Source organism: Pseudophryne corroboree, chromosome 5, assembly GCF_028390025.1.
Source record: "Pseudophryne corroboree isolate aPseCor3 chromosome 5, aPseCor3.hap2, whole genome shotgun sequence".
Taxonomy (NCBI): domain Eukaryota; kingdom Metazoa; phylum Chordata; class Amphibia; order Anura; family Myobatrachidae; genus Pseudophryne; species Pseudophryne corroboree.
Genome location: NC_086448.1, coordinates 117,427,061 through 117,447,073, shown reverse-complemented (window position 1 = coordinate 117,447,073; position 20,013 = coordinate 117,427,061). Strand labels below are relative to the sequence as shown.

Genomic DNA, 20,013 nt, shown 5'->3' with positions numbered 1-20,013 from the left:
TCACCAAGCTTAATACATTTGCCCCACAATGCCTAAAGAGCAGTGCCTTGCTTGTGGGCTGTCAGAATACCTGGCCTTGCCAGATACTAATGCTGCTGGCAGAACACTTATGATGACTAGAGAGTCAGGACTATGGCATCTGGCTCATCAAGATCAGAAAAGTCAATGTGCCTGCTTCAGACCCCTCTCCCCCCCCCCTCTCCCCACCTCCCCCCCCCCCCCCCCTCCCACCTCCCCCCATGGTGATCCAGCAGCCTACAGGCGTGTGACTGTGCGGACCAGTAGGAAGCTACTGTCACTGTCCCAGCCCACAATCCAACTCACACTGGGCAGAGCCCCCTGCACCCATCACTGAATGCTCGAGCCCTCATTGCATGCTTGGGTTAAATCACTATAAAAACCATTGTAGTTATGAGTGAAAGTGATCCATTAACAATATACATCATTAGTTTCTCATGCAGCCAGTGTGCAATGTTGTGCTTACCTTACATCACTTAATTCATAATAAATATTCCTGCCCTCGTCTTTAATGTAAATGGCTGTACTGGGAGATTCCAGTATCTTCATTGTCAGTTGCTGTGGGAAGGCACTTACGAAGAGGGCACGTATGGTATCTACACTGGTAATTTCATTGGGCATCTGTAGTTTCTTTGTGTCCTCCCCATACTGTAGAAAGAGTACACCTGCAACAGGAGAAAGCAGAAAACATTAGCAGGTAGTAACTACTGTATATAAAGGCTCCTTCATTACATTCTCCGGCACACGCAGATTCAGGACAAAATGAGCCACACCCATGATTAGCCAAAGCCCCGCCCAGATCCACCAAAACTATACCCAGATCCACCACAACCCCGTCCCGGACATCAGGACTATTCTTCGTCTTGTATAGCAACTGTCGTTTAGCTTATTGTACTGTGCATGGCAATATTTTACAATCCTACTAAAGTATAGGTCAGGTCTTTTGAAATCAGAAAACATTCAACGACTGTTCTCCTGTTTGGAAATTGTGAACCTTATACAGGTTGAGTGTCCCTTATCCAAAATGCTTGGGACCGGAAGTATTTTGGATATCGGATTTTTCAGTATTTTGGAATAATTGCATACCATAGTGAGATATCATGTCGATGGGACCCAAGTATAATTACAGAATGCAATTATGTTTCATATACACCTTCTACACACAGCCTGAAGGTAATGTTAGCCAATATTTTTAATAACTTTGTGCATTAAACAAAGCGTGTGTACATTGAGCCATCAGAAAACAATAGTTTCACTATCTCACTCTCGCTCGAAAGAGTCCGTATTTTGGAATATTTGGATATGGGATACTCAACCTGTACTTCTTTTGGGATGCTAAATGCAATTATACATACAGTATCAAAACATGTACTTCTATACAAACAATTTTTTTTTTTTTTTACCAGCTTTTATATATATATATATATATATATATATATATATAAAAAGGAGGGGATGAGGGATATATAGCGACCAAGTTGTCAATAAAATAGGTTTGCCAGTTAAAATATTAAAAAGTATTTATTAAATAAATATAAAAGAAACACATAAAAAATGGGGACAACAGTATATACACAACTGAACTAGAAACACTTAAATGAATATCTGCACTATAAAAGGTTATAATATAGAATTTTTCCTTATCTTAGAATGAGGTAGGTATAGGTCACCCAACGCGTTTCGTCTGATGAGACTTCTTCAAGAGGTATGGACAGAATGAGACAGTACATGCTTTTATAGCCAGAGGTGATCAATGGGAGGGCTATGACATCACATATAGTCATGTGATGCAATTAACTATTAAATACTATAAAGCTGTTTAAATAAATGAAGCACTGCTGAACATGTTATGCTAGACTTAATACAAGTAAAAACGAGTGGATGTACACTTAAAAAACACGATAAAACACATTGAAAAACGGCTCTGGAGTAATAAGGCTGAACTTCCGCCACACTTCCGGCGGCTGCGGACTCGACGCATCACTTCCGCCCCACTTCCGGTGCTTATTGCGCATGCGCCCGCGGCGGTTTTGTGTTCTTCTCCAGTTCTTATTGTCAGTGTTTATAGTTTACAGGGGGAAGGAGCCACACTCGGTTCAGTCCCAAGAGTAGTAGCCATTTTGGGTGTGCTTGTGTCCATATATCTCCTAGGTAGCGGCGGCCATTTTCCAGTAGTTCATCTGACAATAACACTTGTCAGATATCCCGGTATCCATGGTGATGTTAAAACATAGAATAAGAGAGAGTGAGAATATCTGGAGCATATCATAGTTTTATAGGCACCTATTTTTAATATTATTTAAAAGAGCATAAGTAAAAAGGATTCTAAATAATTAAAGGCTGTGTATTTGCAAATGCTTATGATTGCGGACATCAGTATGGGAATGTTATTTGTGGACATTATTACAGGAATATTATTACAGGAATATAATGTAGAGGTCATACTTAATATATGATTTCAATTCCATACAGTTAGTTAGTGCAGACTTCATTATAGAATTATTATTGCGGGCATCATTAAGGGAATTACTGTTGCGGACATCATAGGAATATTAGGATACTGGTCAATGTAGTAACATAAAGTGGATAATTCCACGGCTCAAAAACATGAACAGATGATTAGGACCATAGTATACATTAGAATAAGTTGATATACAGTTTTTTAGCATAAGTGGAATTAAAAGGCGGAATTAAAAATATTGACAGATAAATAAAGGTTTGGCGTGAGTGGAATTGAATTACTACTAAGGGGGAGGTTCATTAAAATATTTTGCCTATGCATAAGTTAGACCCCTTACGGGTATAGGGGTTAGTACATACAGTGAAATAGCGCACATAATGAAAGTGAGGAAGTAATATTGTGCGTGCAATGTGACTCAGTGGGTCCGTATGTGTATGGAATATGTACCTGATCTTCCCAGGTGGTCCCCCCTACTGGTACTGATCAGGCCCAACGCTGCTTGGCTTCCAAGATCGGACGTGTTTGGGCGTAGCGACGTTGTGCCTTCTAGGACATCACTCCAAAAATATATCCATTTAAAACGGACCCATTCTGTGTATAGGTGTTCGCGAATATAGTAAAATGTGTGGTAGTATAGTACTGAGAATTGGAAGGGAGTGGGGAGGGGATGTGTGTGGGGGGTGTTGTGGAGGGGGTGGGAGTGGGGGGGGGGAGGCTGGATGGGGGGTAAGGGTTAAATGACAGGGCATAGAGCCAGATAATAATTTTAGTACCGTATCATAAGAAGGGAGCGATCTCGTAGTTATCATTGAATCCTTTCGGTTGTAATGTCTGTAATTGGAATATCCAGTACATCTCTCGACGTGACTGTTTGTTGGCAAGATCCCCTCCTCTTTCTCCTAATTTCACCAGTTCAATGGCCTTATATATATATTTTAGACAAGAACAGTAATTTTTGCATTTTGGAGAAGTATTAAGTCTATTATGTAATAAATCTGGCTGTTCAGGTATCAATCCAAACCCAGTACAGTGCACATGATATGACTACATGAACAACCAGTCTGTGATATACTGGTGCTAGTACCTAATGAACCTGAGTGACATTTATTATCACTGGAGACTTCCATGGACTGCACATTGAACTCCTTAGGGACTGTTTCTTATCCCAGTATGTGCACTCGTGCAGGCCATGAAACCTTCAAAGTGATGGAAGACTTTGTGAGAGGAGCTTTGGCCCAGTAGAGAGCACGATGCTGTACATCTAATACCTACAATCGCCCTCTTTTGTGAAGACAGTTCTGATAGTACCCATATAAAAGCAGGGCTATACTGATCAGTAATTAGGCTTTACAACAGAACTGCAGACTAAATGTACAGAGAGCACTTTTCAGTGATGTATGTATAAGTTTATGTACATCTCCAAAGTTCTTAAACGTCGCTCCCAGTGCCCCATACGCTGCAGCATGTTTGACATACTCCTGGCATTTGGGTGGCACTCGATATCCTGGCTGTCGGGCTCCCAGTGCTCAGCATACCGGCGCCGGGATCCCGACCGCCAGTATACTGACAACTATTCTCCCTCTTGGGGTGTCCACTACACCCGTGGAGGGAGAATAAATAGCGTGGCTGGCGTAGCGTGCCACCGTGCCCGCAGCGTGGTAAGCACAGCGAGCCCACAAGGGACTCTTTTGCGCTCACCCCGCTGCCGGTATTCCGGCGGTCGGGATCCCGACACTGGTATGCTGGGCATCGGGATCCGGACAGCCGGGCAAACGTAGTAGACCCCTGGCATTTGGGGGTGGCAACAGGTAGTGTTCCAGAAAACGGGGGGGGGGGGGGGGTGCTTCAGCAACATTAATTTTTTACCAGTCGTCGGGAGTAGCCTGAGGGTTACTCAGATGACCTATGTTCCCACAGATTGTCCAATGCTAAGTCTTTGGACGCAGCAGCGGATCACAGAAGCCGGCAATGGGCGTCTTTTTACTACGGACGCCTCCTGCTGCTTTTACATGTTTTAGCACAGATATACACACAGGTTAGTTGATCCATATTTGATCCAGTAATTATCCAACCAGTTTCCACAGGCAGAGATCCTGAAAACATGACCTGTTTGTGTTACTTGAGGACTGGAGCTGAGAAGCCACTGATTTAAAAAGACAGTGAGTTACAGTTAATGAGACTCAGGATGATGTAGGGAAGTGCCTAGCATATGTAGATCACTGGACACTGCAATGTATGCAGGCCACTGAAGACACTCTTATGGTGCCCATACACTTGTGAGATAATCGGTGCTAACCTTCGATTTCGACCGCATCTGTGAGAGAAATCGAAGGATTGTATGCACATTTTATGTACCTTTCGATGCGATGTGCAGGCACGCCGGTTGAATCTCACGTCTCAAGATAGTATGTGCTGCAGTTAATATTTATTGAATCGCAGTGCGATCGCATGTGTTTTTAAAAACACATGCTATATATCGCAGTGCGATGGGCACCCGCCGGGAGCGGCCAGAGGCCACTCCCACTCGGCGGTGACGTGCCCATCACGTGATTACCATGCGATCTATCGCATGATCGCATGGTAATCACTTTGGCAGTTCTGGTGCGATTTATTTGCACCTGAACTGCCGATGCGATGCCCCGCGATGTCGTGTCGTGGGGCATCGCACAAGTGTATGGGCACCATTAGTTCTTGCAGTAGATACATATTACAGTAGATACATATTGGCCTATAGCTCAATAGCGCCTTCACCTGGGTACTTGAAACCTACTTTGCATTCTCCATGCTTTTCCTTCCTTAATCAAAACAGGATTATTATTCCTTATACAGCCTCTGAGTATAACAACCATCGCATACACTTGAATTTATGCATGAAAATATCTATGCTGGATATTCTGGATAAACCGTGAAACATCTACAATCTAATGATTAAAGCATTAATAAAGTAAATTATGCACTGATTAAAGCAGCACCATCTACGACTGTGTGTCACCATCCTGGAGGGAAGAGAATAACATATGGTCGCTGGGATAATTCAATAGACGTATGCGGCAGATAAGCGCCTTTTAATGTTTCTTTAAGGAGTATTTTGTTAAAGGAGTTTTAAAGCTTAAAAGATCCACAGTTGAAACATTAAATAACACAAACACTAACCTATAATTGTTATTTCTAATGTATTGTAGCAAGTTACTCTATGGAATTCCTCTACCCACATTGCTGACTATAGCAATCAGTGATTACCAGAAATCCTCTAGAAGGATGCGTATATCAGTAGTTACCAGGATAATTATAATTATTCAGACTGGGCAACACATCTTATACCCCTTTCACACGGCAGCTTTAACCCGGTAAATTGCCGATTTTTAGCCTTCCTAAACGGTTCTAGCTGCGGTGTGAAAGGGCCACCTTGAATTTACCGTTTTCAAAATACTGGTATTTTGAAACGGTTAAAAAGCAGGGTCCTACCCGGTTTAGAACCGTTTCACTGTGCAGTGTGAAAGGCTCTGAAACGGTATTTCCAAGCCACAGGAGGTGATAGGCTGTCTCCATGGGGGTAATTCCAAGTTGATCGCAGCAGGAAAATTTTTAGCAGTTGGGCAAAACCATGTGCACTGCAGGGGGGGCAGATATAACATGTGCAGAGAGAGTTAGATTTGGGTGGGTTATATTGTTTCTGTGCAGGGTAAATACTGGCTGCTTTATTTTTACACTGCAATTTAGATTGCAGATTGAACTCACCACACCCAAATCTAACTCTCTCTGCACATGTTATATCTGCCCCCCCTGCAATGCACATGGTTTTGCCCAACTGCTAAAAAATTTCCTGCTGCGATCAACTTGCATGTGTGATGTCACCAGGCAAAAGCAGGAAGCTGGAGGAAAAACTAGAGATGAGCGGGTTCGGTTTCTCTGAAACCGAACCCGCACGAACTTCATGTTTTTTTCACGGGTCCGAGCAGACTCGGATCCTCCCGCCTTGCTCGGTTAACCCGAGCGCGCCCGAACGTCATCATGACGCTGTCGGATTCTCGCGAGACTCGGATTCTATATAAGGAGCCGCGCGTCGCCGCCATTTTCACACGTGCATTGAGATTGATAGGGAGAGGACGTGGCTGGCGTCCTCTCCATTAGAAATTAGATTAGAAGAGAGAGAGAGATTGTGCAGAGTCAGACAGAGTTTACCACAGTGACCAGTGCAGTTGTTGTTAGTTAACTTTTATTTATTTTAATATATCCGTTCTCTGCTATATCCGTTCTCTGCCTGAAAAAAAACGATACACAGCAGCAGCCAGTCACACAGTGTGACTCAGTCTGTGTGCACTCAGCTCAGCCCAGTGTGCTGCACATCAATGTATAAAAGGCAAAGCTTATAATAATTGTGGGGGAGACTGGGGAGCACTGCAGGTTGTTATAGCAGGAGCCCCCAGGAGTACATAATATTATATTAATTTAAAATTAAACAGTGCACACTTTTGCTGCAGGAGTGCCACTGCCAGTGTGACTAGTGGTGACCAGTGCCTGACCACCAGTATAGTAGTATATTGTTGTATGTATTGTATACTATCTCTTTATCAACCAGTCTATATTAGCAGCAGACACAGTACAGTGCGGTAGTTCACGGCTGTGGCTACCTCTGTGTCGGCAGTCGGAACTCGGCAGGCAGTCCGTCCATCCATAATTGTATTACAATATATACCACCTAACCGTGGTATTTTTTTTTCTTTCTTTATACCGTCGTCATAGTGTCATACTAGTTGTTACGAGTATACTACTATCTCTTTATCAACCAGTGTACAGTGCGGTAGTTCACGGCTGTGGCTACCTCTGTGTCGGCAGTCGGCAGGCAGTCCGTCCATCCATAATTGTATTATTATTATAATATATACCACCTAACCGTGGTTTTTTTTTTCATTCTTTATACCGTCGTCATAGTGTCATACTAGTTGTTACGAGTATACTACTATCTCTTTATCAACCAGTGTACAGTGCGGTAGTTCACGGCTGTGGCTACCTCTGTGTCGGCAGTCGGCAGGCAGTCCGTCCATCCATAATTGTATTATTATTATAATATATACCACCTAACCGTGGTTTTTTTTTCATTCTTTATACCGTCGTCATAGTGTCATACTAGTTGTTACGAGTATACTACTATCTCTTTATCAACCAGTGTACAGTGCGGTAGTTCACGGCTGTGGCTACCTCTGTGTCGGCAGTCGGCAGGCAGTCCGTCCATCCATAATTGTATTATTATTATAATATATACCACCTAACCGTGGTTTTTTTTTCATTCTTTATACCGTCGTCATAGTGTCATACTAGTTGTTACGAGTATACTACTATCTCTTTATCAACCAGTGTACAGTGCGGTAGTTCACGGCTGTGGCTACCTCTGTGTCGGCAGTCGGCAGGCAGTCCGTCCATCCATAATTGTATTATTATTATAATATATACCACCTAACCGTGGTTTTTTTTTCATTCTTTATACCGTCGTCATAGTGTCATACTAGTTGTTACGAGTATACTACTATCTCTTTATCAACCAGTGTACAGTGCGGTAGTTCACGGCTGTGGCTACCTCTGTGTCGGCAGTCGGCAGGCAGTCCGTCCATCCATAATTGTATTATTATTATAATATATACCACCTAACCGTGGTTTTTTTTTCATTCTTTATACCGTCGTCATAGTGTCATACTAGTTGTTACGAGTATACTACTATCTCTTTATCAACCAGTGTACAGTGCGGTAGTTCACGGCTGTGGCTACCTCTGTGTCGGCAGTCGGCAGGCAGTCCGTCCATCCATAATTGTATTATTATTATAATATATACCACCTAACCGTGGTTTTTTTTTCATTCTTTATACCGTCGTCATAGTGTCATACTAGTTGTTACGAGTATACTACTATCTCTTTATCAACCAGTGTACAGTGCGGTAGTTCACGGCTGTGGCTACCTCTGTGTCGGCAGTCGGCAGGCAGTCCGTCCATCCATAATTGTATTATTATTATAATATATACCACCTAACCGTGGTTTTTTTTTCATTCTTTATACCGTCGTCATAGTGTCATACTAGTTGTTACGAGTATACTACTATCTCTTTATCAACCAGTGTACAGTGCGGTAGTTCACGGCTGTGGCTACCTCTGTGTCGGCAGTCGGCAGGCAGTCCGTCCATCCATAATTGTATTATTATTATAATATATACCACCTAACCGTGGTTTTTTTTTCATTCTTTATACCGTCGTCATAGTGTCATACTAGTTGTTACGAGTATACTACTATCTCTTTATCAACCAGTGTACAGTGCGGTAGTTCACGGCTGTGGCTACCTCTGTGTCGGCAGTCGGCAGGCAGTCCGTCCATCCATAATTGTATTATTATTATAATATATACCACCTAACCGTGGTTTTTTTTTCATTCTTTATACCGTCGTCATAGTGTCATACTAGTTGTTACGAGTATACTACTATCTCTTTATCAACCAGTGTACAGTGCGGTAGTTCACGGCTGTGGCTACCTCTGTGTCGGCAGTCGGCAGGTATCCAATACTAGTATCCAATCCATCCATCTCCATTGTTTACCTGAGGTGCCTTTTAGTTCTGCCTATAAAATATGGAGAACAAAAAAGTTGAGGTTCCAAAATTAGGGAAAGATCAAGATCCACTTCCACCTCGTGCTGAAGCTGCTGCCACTAGTCATGGCCGAGACGATGAAATGCCAGCAACGTCGTCTGCCAAGGCCGATGCCCAATGTCATAGTACAGAGCATGTCAAATCCAAAACACCAAATATCAGAAAAAAAAGGACTCCAAAACCTAAAATAAAATTGTCGGAGGAGAAGCGTAAACTTGCCAATATGCCATTTACCACACGGAGTGGCAAGGAACGGCTGAGGCCCTGGCCTATGTTCATGGCTAGTGGTTCAGCTTCACATGAGGATGGAAGCACTCAGCCTCTCGCTAGAAAAATGAAAAGACTCAAGCTGGCAAAAGCACCGCAAAGAACTGTGCGTTCTTCGAAATCCCAAATCCACAAGGAGAGTCCAATTGTGTCGGTTGCGATGCCTGACCTTCCCAACACTGGAGGTGAAGAGCATGCGCCTTCCACCATTTGCACGCCCCCTGCAAGTGCTGGAAGGAGCACCCGCAGTCCAGTTCCTGATAGTCAGATTGAAGATGTCAGTGTTGAAGTACACCAGGATGAGGAGGATATGGGTGTTGCTGGCGCTGGGGAGGAAATTGACCAGGAGGATTCTGATGGTGAGGTGGTTTGTTTAAGTCAGGCACCCGGGGAGACACCTGTTGTCCGTGGGAGGAATATGGCCGTTGACATGCCAGGTGAAAATACCAAAAAAATCAGCTCTTCGGTGTGGAGGTATTTCACCAGAAATGCGGACAACAGGTGTCAAGCCGTGTGTTCCCTTTGTCAAGCTGTAATAAGTAGGGGTAAGGACGTTAACCACCTCGGAACATCCTCCCTTATACGTCACCTGCAGCGCATTCATAATAAGTCAGTGACAAGTTCAAAAACTTTGGGTGACAGCGGAAGCAGTCCACTGACCAGTAAATCCCTTCCTCTTGTAACCAAGCTCACGCAAACCACCCCACCAACTCCCTCAGTGTCAATTTCCTCCTTCCCCAGGAATGCCAATAGTCCTGCAGGCCATGTCACTGGCAAGTCTGACGAGTCCTCTCCTGCCTGGGATTCCTCCGATGCATCCTTGCGTGTAACGCCTACTGCTGCTGGCGCTGCTGTTGTTGCCGCTGGGAGTCGATGGTCATCCCAGAGGGGAAGTCGTAAGCCCACTTGTACTACTTCCAGTAAGCAATTGACTGTTCAACAGTCCTTTGCGAGGAAGATGAAATATCACAGCAGTCATCCTACTGCAAAGCGGATAACTGAGGCCTTGGCATCCTGGGTGGTGAGAAACGTGGTTCCGGTATCCATCATTACTGCAGAGCCAACTAGAGACTTGTTGGAGGTACTGTGTCCCCGGTACCAAATACCATCTAGGTTCCATTTCTCTAGGCAGGCGATACCGAAAATGTACACAGACCTCAGAAAAAGAGTCACCAGTGTCCTAAAAAATGCAGCTGTACCCAATGTCCACTTAACCACGGACATGTGGACAAGTGGAGCAGGGCAGGGTCAGGACTATATGACTGTGACAGCCCACTGGGTAGATGTATGGACTCCCGCCGCAAGAACAGCAGCGGCGGCACCAGTAGCAGCATCTCGCAAACGCCAACTCTTTCCTAGGCAGGCTACGCTTTGTATCACCGCTTTCCAGAATACGCACACAGCTGAAAACCTCTTACGGCAACTGAGGAAGATCATCGCGGAATGGCTTACCCCAATTGGACTCTCCTGTGGATTTGTGGCATCGGACAACGCCAGCAATATTGTGTGTGCATTAAATCTGGGCCAATTCCAGCACGTCCCATGTTTTGCACATACCTTGAATTTGGTGGTGCAGAATTTTTTAAAAAACGACAGGGGCGTGCAAGAGATGCTGTCGGTGGCCAGAAGAATTGCGGGACACTTTCGGCGTACAGGCACCACGTACAGAAAACTGGAGCACCACCAAAAACTACTGAACCTGCCCTGCCATCATCTGAAGCAAGAAGTGGTAACGAGGTGGAATTCAACCCTCTATATGCTTCAGAGGTTGGAGGAGCAGCAAAAGGCCATTCAAGCCTATACAATTGAGCACGATATAGTAGGTGGAATGCACCTGTCTCAAGTGCAGTGGAGAATGATTTCAACGTTGTGCAAGGTTCTGATGCCCTTTGAACTTGCCACACGTGAAGTCAGTTCAGACACTGCCAGCCTGAGTCAGGTCATTCCCCTCATCAGGCTTTTGCAGAAGAAGCTGGAGGCATTGAAGAAGGAGCTAACACGGAGCGATTCCGCTAGGCATGTGGGACTTGTGGATGCAGCCCTTAATTCGCTTAACAAGGATTCACGGGTGGTCAATCTGTTGAAATCAGAGCACTACATTTTGGCCACCGTGCTCGATCCTAGATTTAAAGCCTACCTTGGATCTCTCTTTCCGGCAGACACAGGTCTGCTGGGGTTGAAAGACCTGCTGGTGACAAAATTGTCAAGTCAAGCGGAACGCGACCTGTCAACATCTCCTCCTTCACATTCTCCCGCAACTGGGGGTGCGAGGAAAAGGCTCAGAATTCCGAGCCCACCCGCTGGCGGTGATGCAGGGCAGTCTGGAGCGACTGCTGATGCTGACATCTGGTCCGGACTGAAGGACCTGACAACGATTACGGACATGTCGTCTACTGTCACTGCATATGATTCTCTCAACATTGATAGAATGGTGGAGGATTATATGAGTGACCGCATCCAAGTAGGCACGTCACACAGTCCGTACTTATACTGGCAGGAAAAAGAGGCAATTTGGAGGCCCTTGCACAAACTGGCTTTATTCTACCTAAGTTGCCCTCCCACAAGTGTGTACTCCGAAAGAGTGTTTAGTGCCGCCGCTCACCTTGTCAGCAATCGGCGTACGAGGTTACATCCAGAAAATGTGGAGAAGATGATGTTCATTAAAATGAATTATAATCAATTCCTCCGCGGAGACATTGACCAGCAGCAATTGCCTCCACAAAGTACACAGGGAGCTGAGATGGTGGATTCCAGTGGGGACGAATTGATAATCTGTGAGGAGGGGGATGTACACGGTGATATATCGGAGGGTGAAGATGAGGTGGACATCTTGCCTCTGTAGAGCCAGTTTGTGCAAGGAGAGATTAATTGCTTCTTTTTTGGGGGGGGTCCAAACCAACCCGTCATATCAGTCACAGTCGTGTGGCAGACCCTGTCACTGAAATGATGGGTTGGTTAAAGTGTGCATGTCCTGTTTTGTTTATACAACATAAGGGTGGGTGGGAGGGCCCAAGGATAATTCCATCTTGCACCTCTTTTTTCTTTTCTTTTTCTTTGCATCATGTGCTGATTGGGGAGGGTTTTTTGGAAGGGACATCCTGCGTGACACTGCAGTGCCACTCCTAGATGGGCCCGGTGTTTGTGTCGGCCACTAGGGTCGCTAATCTTACTCACACAGCTACCTCATTGCGCCTCTTTTTTTCTTTGCGTCATGTGCTGTTTGGGGAGGGTTTTTTGGAAGGGACATCCTGCGTGACACTGCAGTGCCACTCCTAGATGTGCCCGGTGTTTGTGTCGGCCACTAGGGTCGCTAATCTTACTCACACAGTCAGCTACCTCATTGCGCCTCTTTTTTTCTTTGCGTCATGTGCTGTTTGGGGAGGGTTTTTTGGAAGGGCCATCCTGCGTGACACTGCAGTGCCACTCCTAGATGGGCCCGGTGTTTGTGTCGGCCACTAGGGTCGCTTATCTTTCTCACACAGTCAGCTACCTCATTGCGCCTCTTTTTTTCTTTGCGTCATGTGCTGTTTGGGGAGGGTTTTTTGGAAGGGACATCCTGCGTGACACTGCAGTGCCACTCCTAGATGGGCCCGGTGTTTGTGTCGGCCACTAGGGTCGCTAATCTTACTCACACAGCTACCTCATTGCGCCTCTTTTTTTCTTTGCGTCATGTGCTGTTTGGGGAGGGTTTTTTGGAAGGGACATCCTGCGTGACACTGCAGTGCCACTCCTAGATGGGCCCGGTGTTTGTGTCGGCCACTAGGGTCGCTTATCTTACTCACACAGCGACCTCGGTGCAAATTTTAGGACTAAAAATAATATTGTGAGGTGTGATGTGTTCAGAATAGGCTGAAAATGAGTGTAAATTATGTTTTTTGAGGTTAATAATACTTTGGGATCAAAATTACCCCCAAATTCTATGATTTAAGCTGTTTTTTAGGGTTTTTTGAAAAAAACACCCGAATCCAAAACACACCCGAATCCGACAAAAATAATTCGGTGAGGTTTTGCCAAAACGCGTTCGAACCCAAAACACGGCCGCGGAACCGAACCCAAAACCAAAACACAAAACCCGAAAAATTTCAGGCGCTCATCTCTAGGAAAAACACATCAGACACATGAGAGTGGGTTTAGAAGCGTTTTCCTACTGCAAATATATTATACAATGGCAACTTGGAGTGATGAAGAGGTGAGGGAGCTGCTAAGAATCAGAGGGGAAGAGGAAATCTGCAGACAAATAACTGGGACAGTCAAGGATGCACTCATATATAAAAACATGGTTTAAATGCTTCAAGCTGCTGGGTTCCATCGTACGACTATCCAAATTATTAATAATTAATGAATTAATAATGATTAATAATGTGTGGGCCAGAAAAGTCCATTTATAATGACAACCACTGTTTTCTATGGGTGAAACGGGTTCAGTGTGAAAGGTACCAAAACGGTAATGAAATGGTAATTTACTGGCTACAACATGCGATGTGAAGGGGGTTTAACTGCTCAGACCCGTTTTAAGAACCGTTTCAAAAGCAGGTTTTGCGATGTGAAAGCAGCATTAGTGTGTGCCACAAAGGTCAGTGTTCATCCCAGTCATTTCTAATCTTTTAGTAATGATCTTGCAGCACAGATGGTGTAATGGTTAGCATTACTGCCTCACTGCCTTGAGGTTGTGGGTTTGATTCCTACCGCGGCCCTAATTGTGTGGAGTTTGTATATTCTCCTTGTACTTGCGTGGGTTTCCTCCGGGTACTCCGGTTTCCTCCCACAATCCAAAAACATACTGGTAGGTTAACTGGCTCCTGACAAAATTAACCCTAGTAAGTGCGTGTGTGTGCGTGTACAGGATTGTATAGATTGTAAGCTCCACTGGGGCGGGCACTGGTGTGAATGACTGACATATGCTCTATAAAGCACTTCTGGTTATGTGTGCAAAATATAAATAACTGATAATAAATAATAGATAAATGACCTAGAATGTAAGGGGTCCATAGCAGCTGATGACCCCGGTGGGCAGTGGTAGAACTTGTGAGTGGTGGGCCCAGGTGGAAAAATATCATGTGGGCCTCTCTCCTCCACCCCAACGCAAGTTCACAATATGCCACACGCCAGTGGGTGACAGGGAGAGGCAGAGGGTGCCAACGGAAGGCAAGGGGAGGCAGAGGGTGAATAGAAAAGGATGACAGTGAGACACAGTGGGTGACAGGGGAACAAGCACAATGTCGTGCACGGTGCGGAGAACAGGGGCATGTACCTTGGTGGGGGCAGGGACACAATGGTCTCTGCTCTGTCTGTGACAGGGGCCCCCACCCCTTGTGCTCAGTTTGGCACTCGGTCAGGGGCAGACTCTGACAGTGCCAGTGAGACCAGGTGTGAGCTGCCTTTATTTCACAGACAGCAGTGAATCAGAAATAATGTACAGCTGTCTGTTACTTAGACTCCTCTATCAGCCCAGCACACACAAGGTTACCCCTGCTTCCCTGAGGTAAGGGGCAGGTCCCTCAGCCATTCATCTGACATTGCTCAAAATGGTCTGTGGGGGAGTGGGGGTGGATAACTTATTGCTGGTCTGCGCAGCAGTGGACCCCTTAGTCCTCAGGGGCCCTGGTGCAATGCACCTGCTGTACCAAAGGTAGTTCCGCCTCTGCCAGCAGGGTTGTTAACACACAGGAGGATAGTAAGTTGCTTGAATGATTGACATAAACTGATCGATATAATGGGTGATTCCATTTTATGTGGAGTAATAACTATGGGTTTTTTCGTCAGGTGCAAGCAGATCATGTGCGGCTAGGGGATCCGATTTCTCCACCATCGGTCGCAACTTCGATTTAGTCCAGCAGGCCTTGCCTGGCGCAGAGTATGTCATGTAACTTTCTTCTGTAACAAACCCTTTATGCTAATAAGCATACAGAGGACATACATTGCAAATACAGGTTGAGTATCCCTTATCCAAAATGCTTGGGACTAAAAGTATTTTGGATATGGGATTTTTCCGTATTTTGGAATAATTGCATACCATAATGAGATATCATGGTGATGGGACCCAAGTCTAAGCACAGAATGCATTTATGTTTCATATACACCTTATACACACAGCCTGAAGGTCATTTTAGCCAATATTTTTTGTAACTTTGTGTATTAAACAAAGTGTGTGTACATTCACACAATTCATTTATGTTTCATATACACCTTATACACACAGCCTGAAGGTCATTTAATACAAAGGCCCTCATTCCGAGTTGTTCGCTCGCAAGGCGAATGTAGCAGAGTTACACACGCTAAGCCGCCGCCTACTGGGAGTGAATCTTAGCTTCTTAAAATTGCGACCGACGTACGCGCAATATTGCGATTACAAACGAGTTAGCAGTTTCTGAGTAGCTTCAGACTTACTCTGCCTGTGCGATCAGTTCAGTGCTTTTCGTTCCTGGCTGACGTCATAAACACACCCAGCGTTCGCCCAGGCACTCCCACCGTTTCTCCGGCCACTCCTGCGTTTTTTCCGGAAACGGTAGCGTTTCCAGCCACACGCCCCTAAAACGCCGTGCATCCGCCCAGTAACACCCATTTCCTGTCAATCACAATGCGAACGTCGGAGCGATGAAAGGCCCTCATTCCGAGTTGTTCGCTCGCAAGGCGAATGTAGCAGAGTTACACACGCTAAGCCGCCGCCTACTGGGAGTGAATCTTAGCTTCTTAAAATTGCGACCGACGTACGCGCAATATTGCGATTACAAACGAGTTAGCAGTTTCTGAGTAGCTTCAGACTTACTCTGCCTGTGCGATCAGTTCAGTGCTTTTCGTTCCTGGCTGACGTCATAAACACACCCAGCGTTCGCCCAGGCACTCCCACCGTTTCTCCGGCCACTCCTGCGTTTTTTCCGGAAACGGTAGCGTTTCCAGCCACACGCCCCTAAAACGCCGTGCATCCGCCCAGTAACACCCATTTCCTGTCAATCACAATGCGAACGTCGGAGCGATGAAAATGCCGTGAGTAAACTTACTTTCTTCATAGTAAAGTTACTTGGCGCAGTCGCAGTGCGAACATTGCGCATGCGCACTAAGAGAATTCTCACTGCGATGCGATGAAAAACTCCGAGCGAACAACTCGGAATGAGGGCCAAAATGCCGTGAGTAAACTTACTTTCTTCATAGTAAAGTTACTTGGCGCAGTCGCAGTGCGAACATTGCGCATGCGCACTAAGAGAATTCTCACTGCGATGCGATGAAAAACTCAGAGCGAACAACTCGGAATGAGGGCCAATATTTTTAATAAATTTTAGTATTAAACAAAGTTTGTGTACATTGAGCCATCAAAAACAAAGGTTTCACTATCTCACTCTCACTCAAAAAAGTCCGTATTTCGGATTATTCCGTATTTCGGAATATTTGGATATGGGATACTCAACCTGTAGTAGAAAGGTTTCCCCATGAGCACTGGAAGGGATTATTTACTGTAAGGGCAGCCGTGCAATTCCTGACCGCATAGGGGGGTGATGGCAAATTCACTAATAGAAATCGATTGGATGCCTTTCTTATAAGAAACTGAATCTATCGTTACAGTATAATTATTACATTATGGTAGTGAGTACTCAAGGGACTACTGATTGACCTGACTGCTTTCAAAGAAGGGGTCACCTCTTTTCAAATGAGTTAACTAAAAATGGACTTGTAAAAAAAAAAGTTGCTTTTATCTTGAAATTAATGATCATATTCTGCAAACCTAAGGTTTCTTTCTTGAGAAAATGAGTCTATAAAAATAGAAAACATTCTATAAGTCTCATTAATGAGCAAAAAACTATGCTATAGTTTATATACATGAAAGGATGGAAACAAATCCAGGAAAGGTGACTACGCGATATCTACTCTGCCAATTCTTACAAACATCTGGTCAGATATTTTTTTTCAGAGAGTAGAAATATTTCCAATTTTGGTAGTAAACTGCGTTCTTTATATCTCTCATATTAACAATGCATTTTCTAAACTTACATTACACAAAAACCTGCAGCCCTTATACAAGTCTGCTTTGTCCTCCAACAGCTGGGATTTCTGGATAGTGATGTCAAGAAGGGGATCAAAGCAAATCAAGCAGAACAACAAATAGTAAAAATAATAATTATATATATATATATATATATATTTATATTACAGCAGAACTTCCTTGTCTTTAGGACTCCATTTAATTGTGCACACACAAGCATCCTTAACAGCAATGCTTGCATCAACCAGTAATCTTGGTTTATAATTCAAAGTTCCAAAGTAAGCAACAAATATCACTGTACTATGAATCAGTGCTTAAAGTGGTCCTAGAGACGTGGTGGAACTCACCCCCCTCCCCGAGGTGCCCATGTAATAAAGTTATTGCGCGCGTACCGCAAAAAAGGGGCGTGGTCTCAAAGAAAGGGACGTGGTCACACAATAGTAATAATGCCCACAGCAGTAGCGCCTCTTATACAATGCCCACAGTAGTAGTGCTCATTATGCAATGTCCACTGTACTGGTAGTGCCCCTTTATATAGAGCCCATAGTAGTGGTGCCCCATATGCAATGCCCGCAATAGTAGTGCCCCTTATGTTCCCAGGAGTGATGCCACTTATGAAGTGCCTCCTTTACAATGCCCTCATTAGTAGTGCTCCCCAGTAGTAATGCCCTTAATGGTAATGCCCACGTGTAGTATTGCCCCCAGTAGTAATGTTGCTTGTAGTAATGCCCCCAGTTGTTTAGCTCCATGTAGTTTAGCCCCAGTAGTTATGCCCCCAGTGGTAATGCCCCTGCAGTTATGACCACAGCAGTTTAGCCCCCCGTTGTTTAGCCCCCATGTAGTCTGCCCGTTAGTAATGCCCGCAGTAGTTTAGCCCCAGTAGTTTGCCCACTTGTAGTTTAGCACCCAGTAGTAATGCCCCCAGTTATAATGCCCCCTTGTAGTTTTGCCCCTGTAGTTATGCCCCCAGTAGTTTAGCCCCTGTAGTTATGCCTCCTTTTACTTTGCCTCCTTGTAGTTTAGCCCCCATTAGTAATGCCCCCAGTAGTAATGCCCCCAAGTAGTAATGCCCCCAATAGTTTAGCCCCTGTAGTTATGCCCCCAGTAGTTTAGCCCCCCTGTAGTTTGCCCTCAAGTAGTAATACCCCTGTAGTTATACCCCCAGTAGTAATGCCCTCCTGTAGTTTGCCCCCAGTACTAATGCCCCCAAGTAGTAATGCCCCCAGTAGTTTAACCCCTGTAGTTATGCCCCCAGTAGTTTAGCCCCCCTGTAGTAATGCCCCCAAGTAGTAATGCCCCTATAGTTATACCCCCAGTAGTAATGCCCTCCTGTAGTTTGCCCCCAGTAGTAATGCCCCTGTAGTTATACCCCCAGTAGTAATGCCCTCCTGTAGTTTTCCCCCAGTAGTTAGCCCTGTTAGTAATGCCCCCAGTACCTTGCCCCCTTGCAGTTTGCCCACAGTAGTTTGCCCACAGTAGTTTGCCCACAGTAGTTTGCCCCCCAGTAGTAATGCCCCCTCAGTAGTAATACCCCCCCAGTAGTAATGCCCACAGTAGTGAAGCCCACAGTAGTAAAGCCCCCCCCCTCCCCAGTAGATGCACCGCTACACATACGGGGGAAAAAAAAACCCCCACCATACTCACCGAGTCCCATTCCCGCGTCCGACCGCAGCAGTCCTTCCGGCGTCCACTCCTCGGCACTATGGGAGAAGACATCATGATGCTGGTAACACAATCTCAGCGGGCGCCCAGCATCTTCCAGTGGCGCCGGGCTAACAATGGGTTAGGTGAGCCGGAGTTCTCCAAGTGGAACTGATGGAACGCAGTTACGTCCCATTCCGGCTCACTTTAACCCCTGCAATGAATGATGTGTTTCATAGGGATGTACAGTAGTTATGTGACCGGCGGTCAGGAGATCGTCACCTACATCCCGCCCCCACACTATCCCGACAGTCGGCATGCCGACCAACAGGGACTATTCCCACTTGTGGGTGTCCACGACACCCATAGAGTGGTAACACATCCGAGCCCGCAGCGTGGCGAGCGCAGCGAGCACGCAAAGGGCTTCGTTTAACTCACCCCCCCCTCCCCCCTGCCGGCCATGTAATTGCCTGGGATCCCGCTGTCGGCATTGCAACCGACGGTCTCCTGTCTGCCGTTCACACATACCCAACCCATTTCATAAACTAAACCAGGGCCGCAAGAAAATAACACACAGAAAATAAATTCCAGAAAACAACATTAATAGTGAGGGTTTTATAAAAAAAACAAAAACAAACACTTACTTATTATTATTATTATTATTATTATTACTATAACTGTAATCATTTCCTTGTATAGCGCCAGCACCCAGTACACCACTACACTTGTATAATCCCAGCGAGCAGGTTAGATAAAGTACAATACTGATTTGAGAGAACGTGATATAAGAAGCTGGGGGTCACAGTGAGTGCAGGAGCCCAGACATGCTCTGAAGCCTGTCTATATACTCTGGAAGACCTGTTTAATTACAATGCTATTCTGACTGTAGCCATATTTGGACAATAAAAAGTCTGTAGATCTTAATACAAGAAAAATGTATTAAAAGTTTGATAGCAAACACATTTCTTTTGTCCTGCACGTATTAGAGATTTGTTTTTCTCTACCTCCAGCTAACAGGACA

At 45.1% G+C, this 20,013-nt stretch overlaps 1 protein-coding gene across 12 annotated transcripts in view; it reads right to left on the bottom strand.

Moving 5' to 3' along the window:
* Nucleotides 1-20,013, bottom strand: part of KIAA1217 (KIAA1217 ortholog) — a 1,254,604-nt gene that overhangs the window by 200,532 nt on the left and 1,034,059 nt on the right. For all 12 annotated transcript variants that reach the window (XM_063921607.1, XM_063921603.1, XM_063921600.1 and 9 more), the window contains one exon: nt 485-683. In XM_063921607.1, the coding sequence (XP_063777677.1) occupies nt 485-683 (199 nt within the window). The remainder of the gene's footprint in view (nt 1-484; nt 684-20,013) is intronic.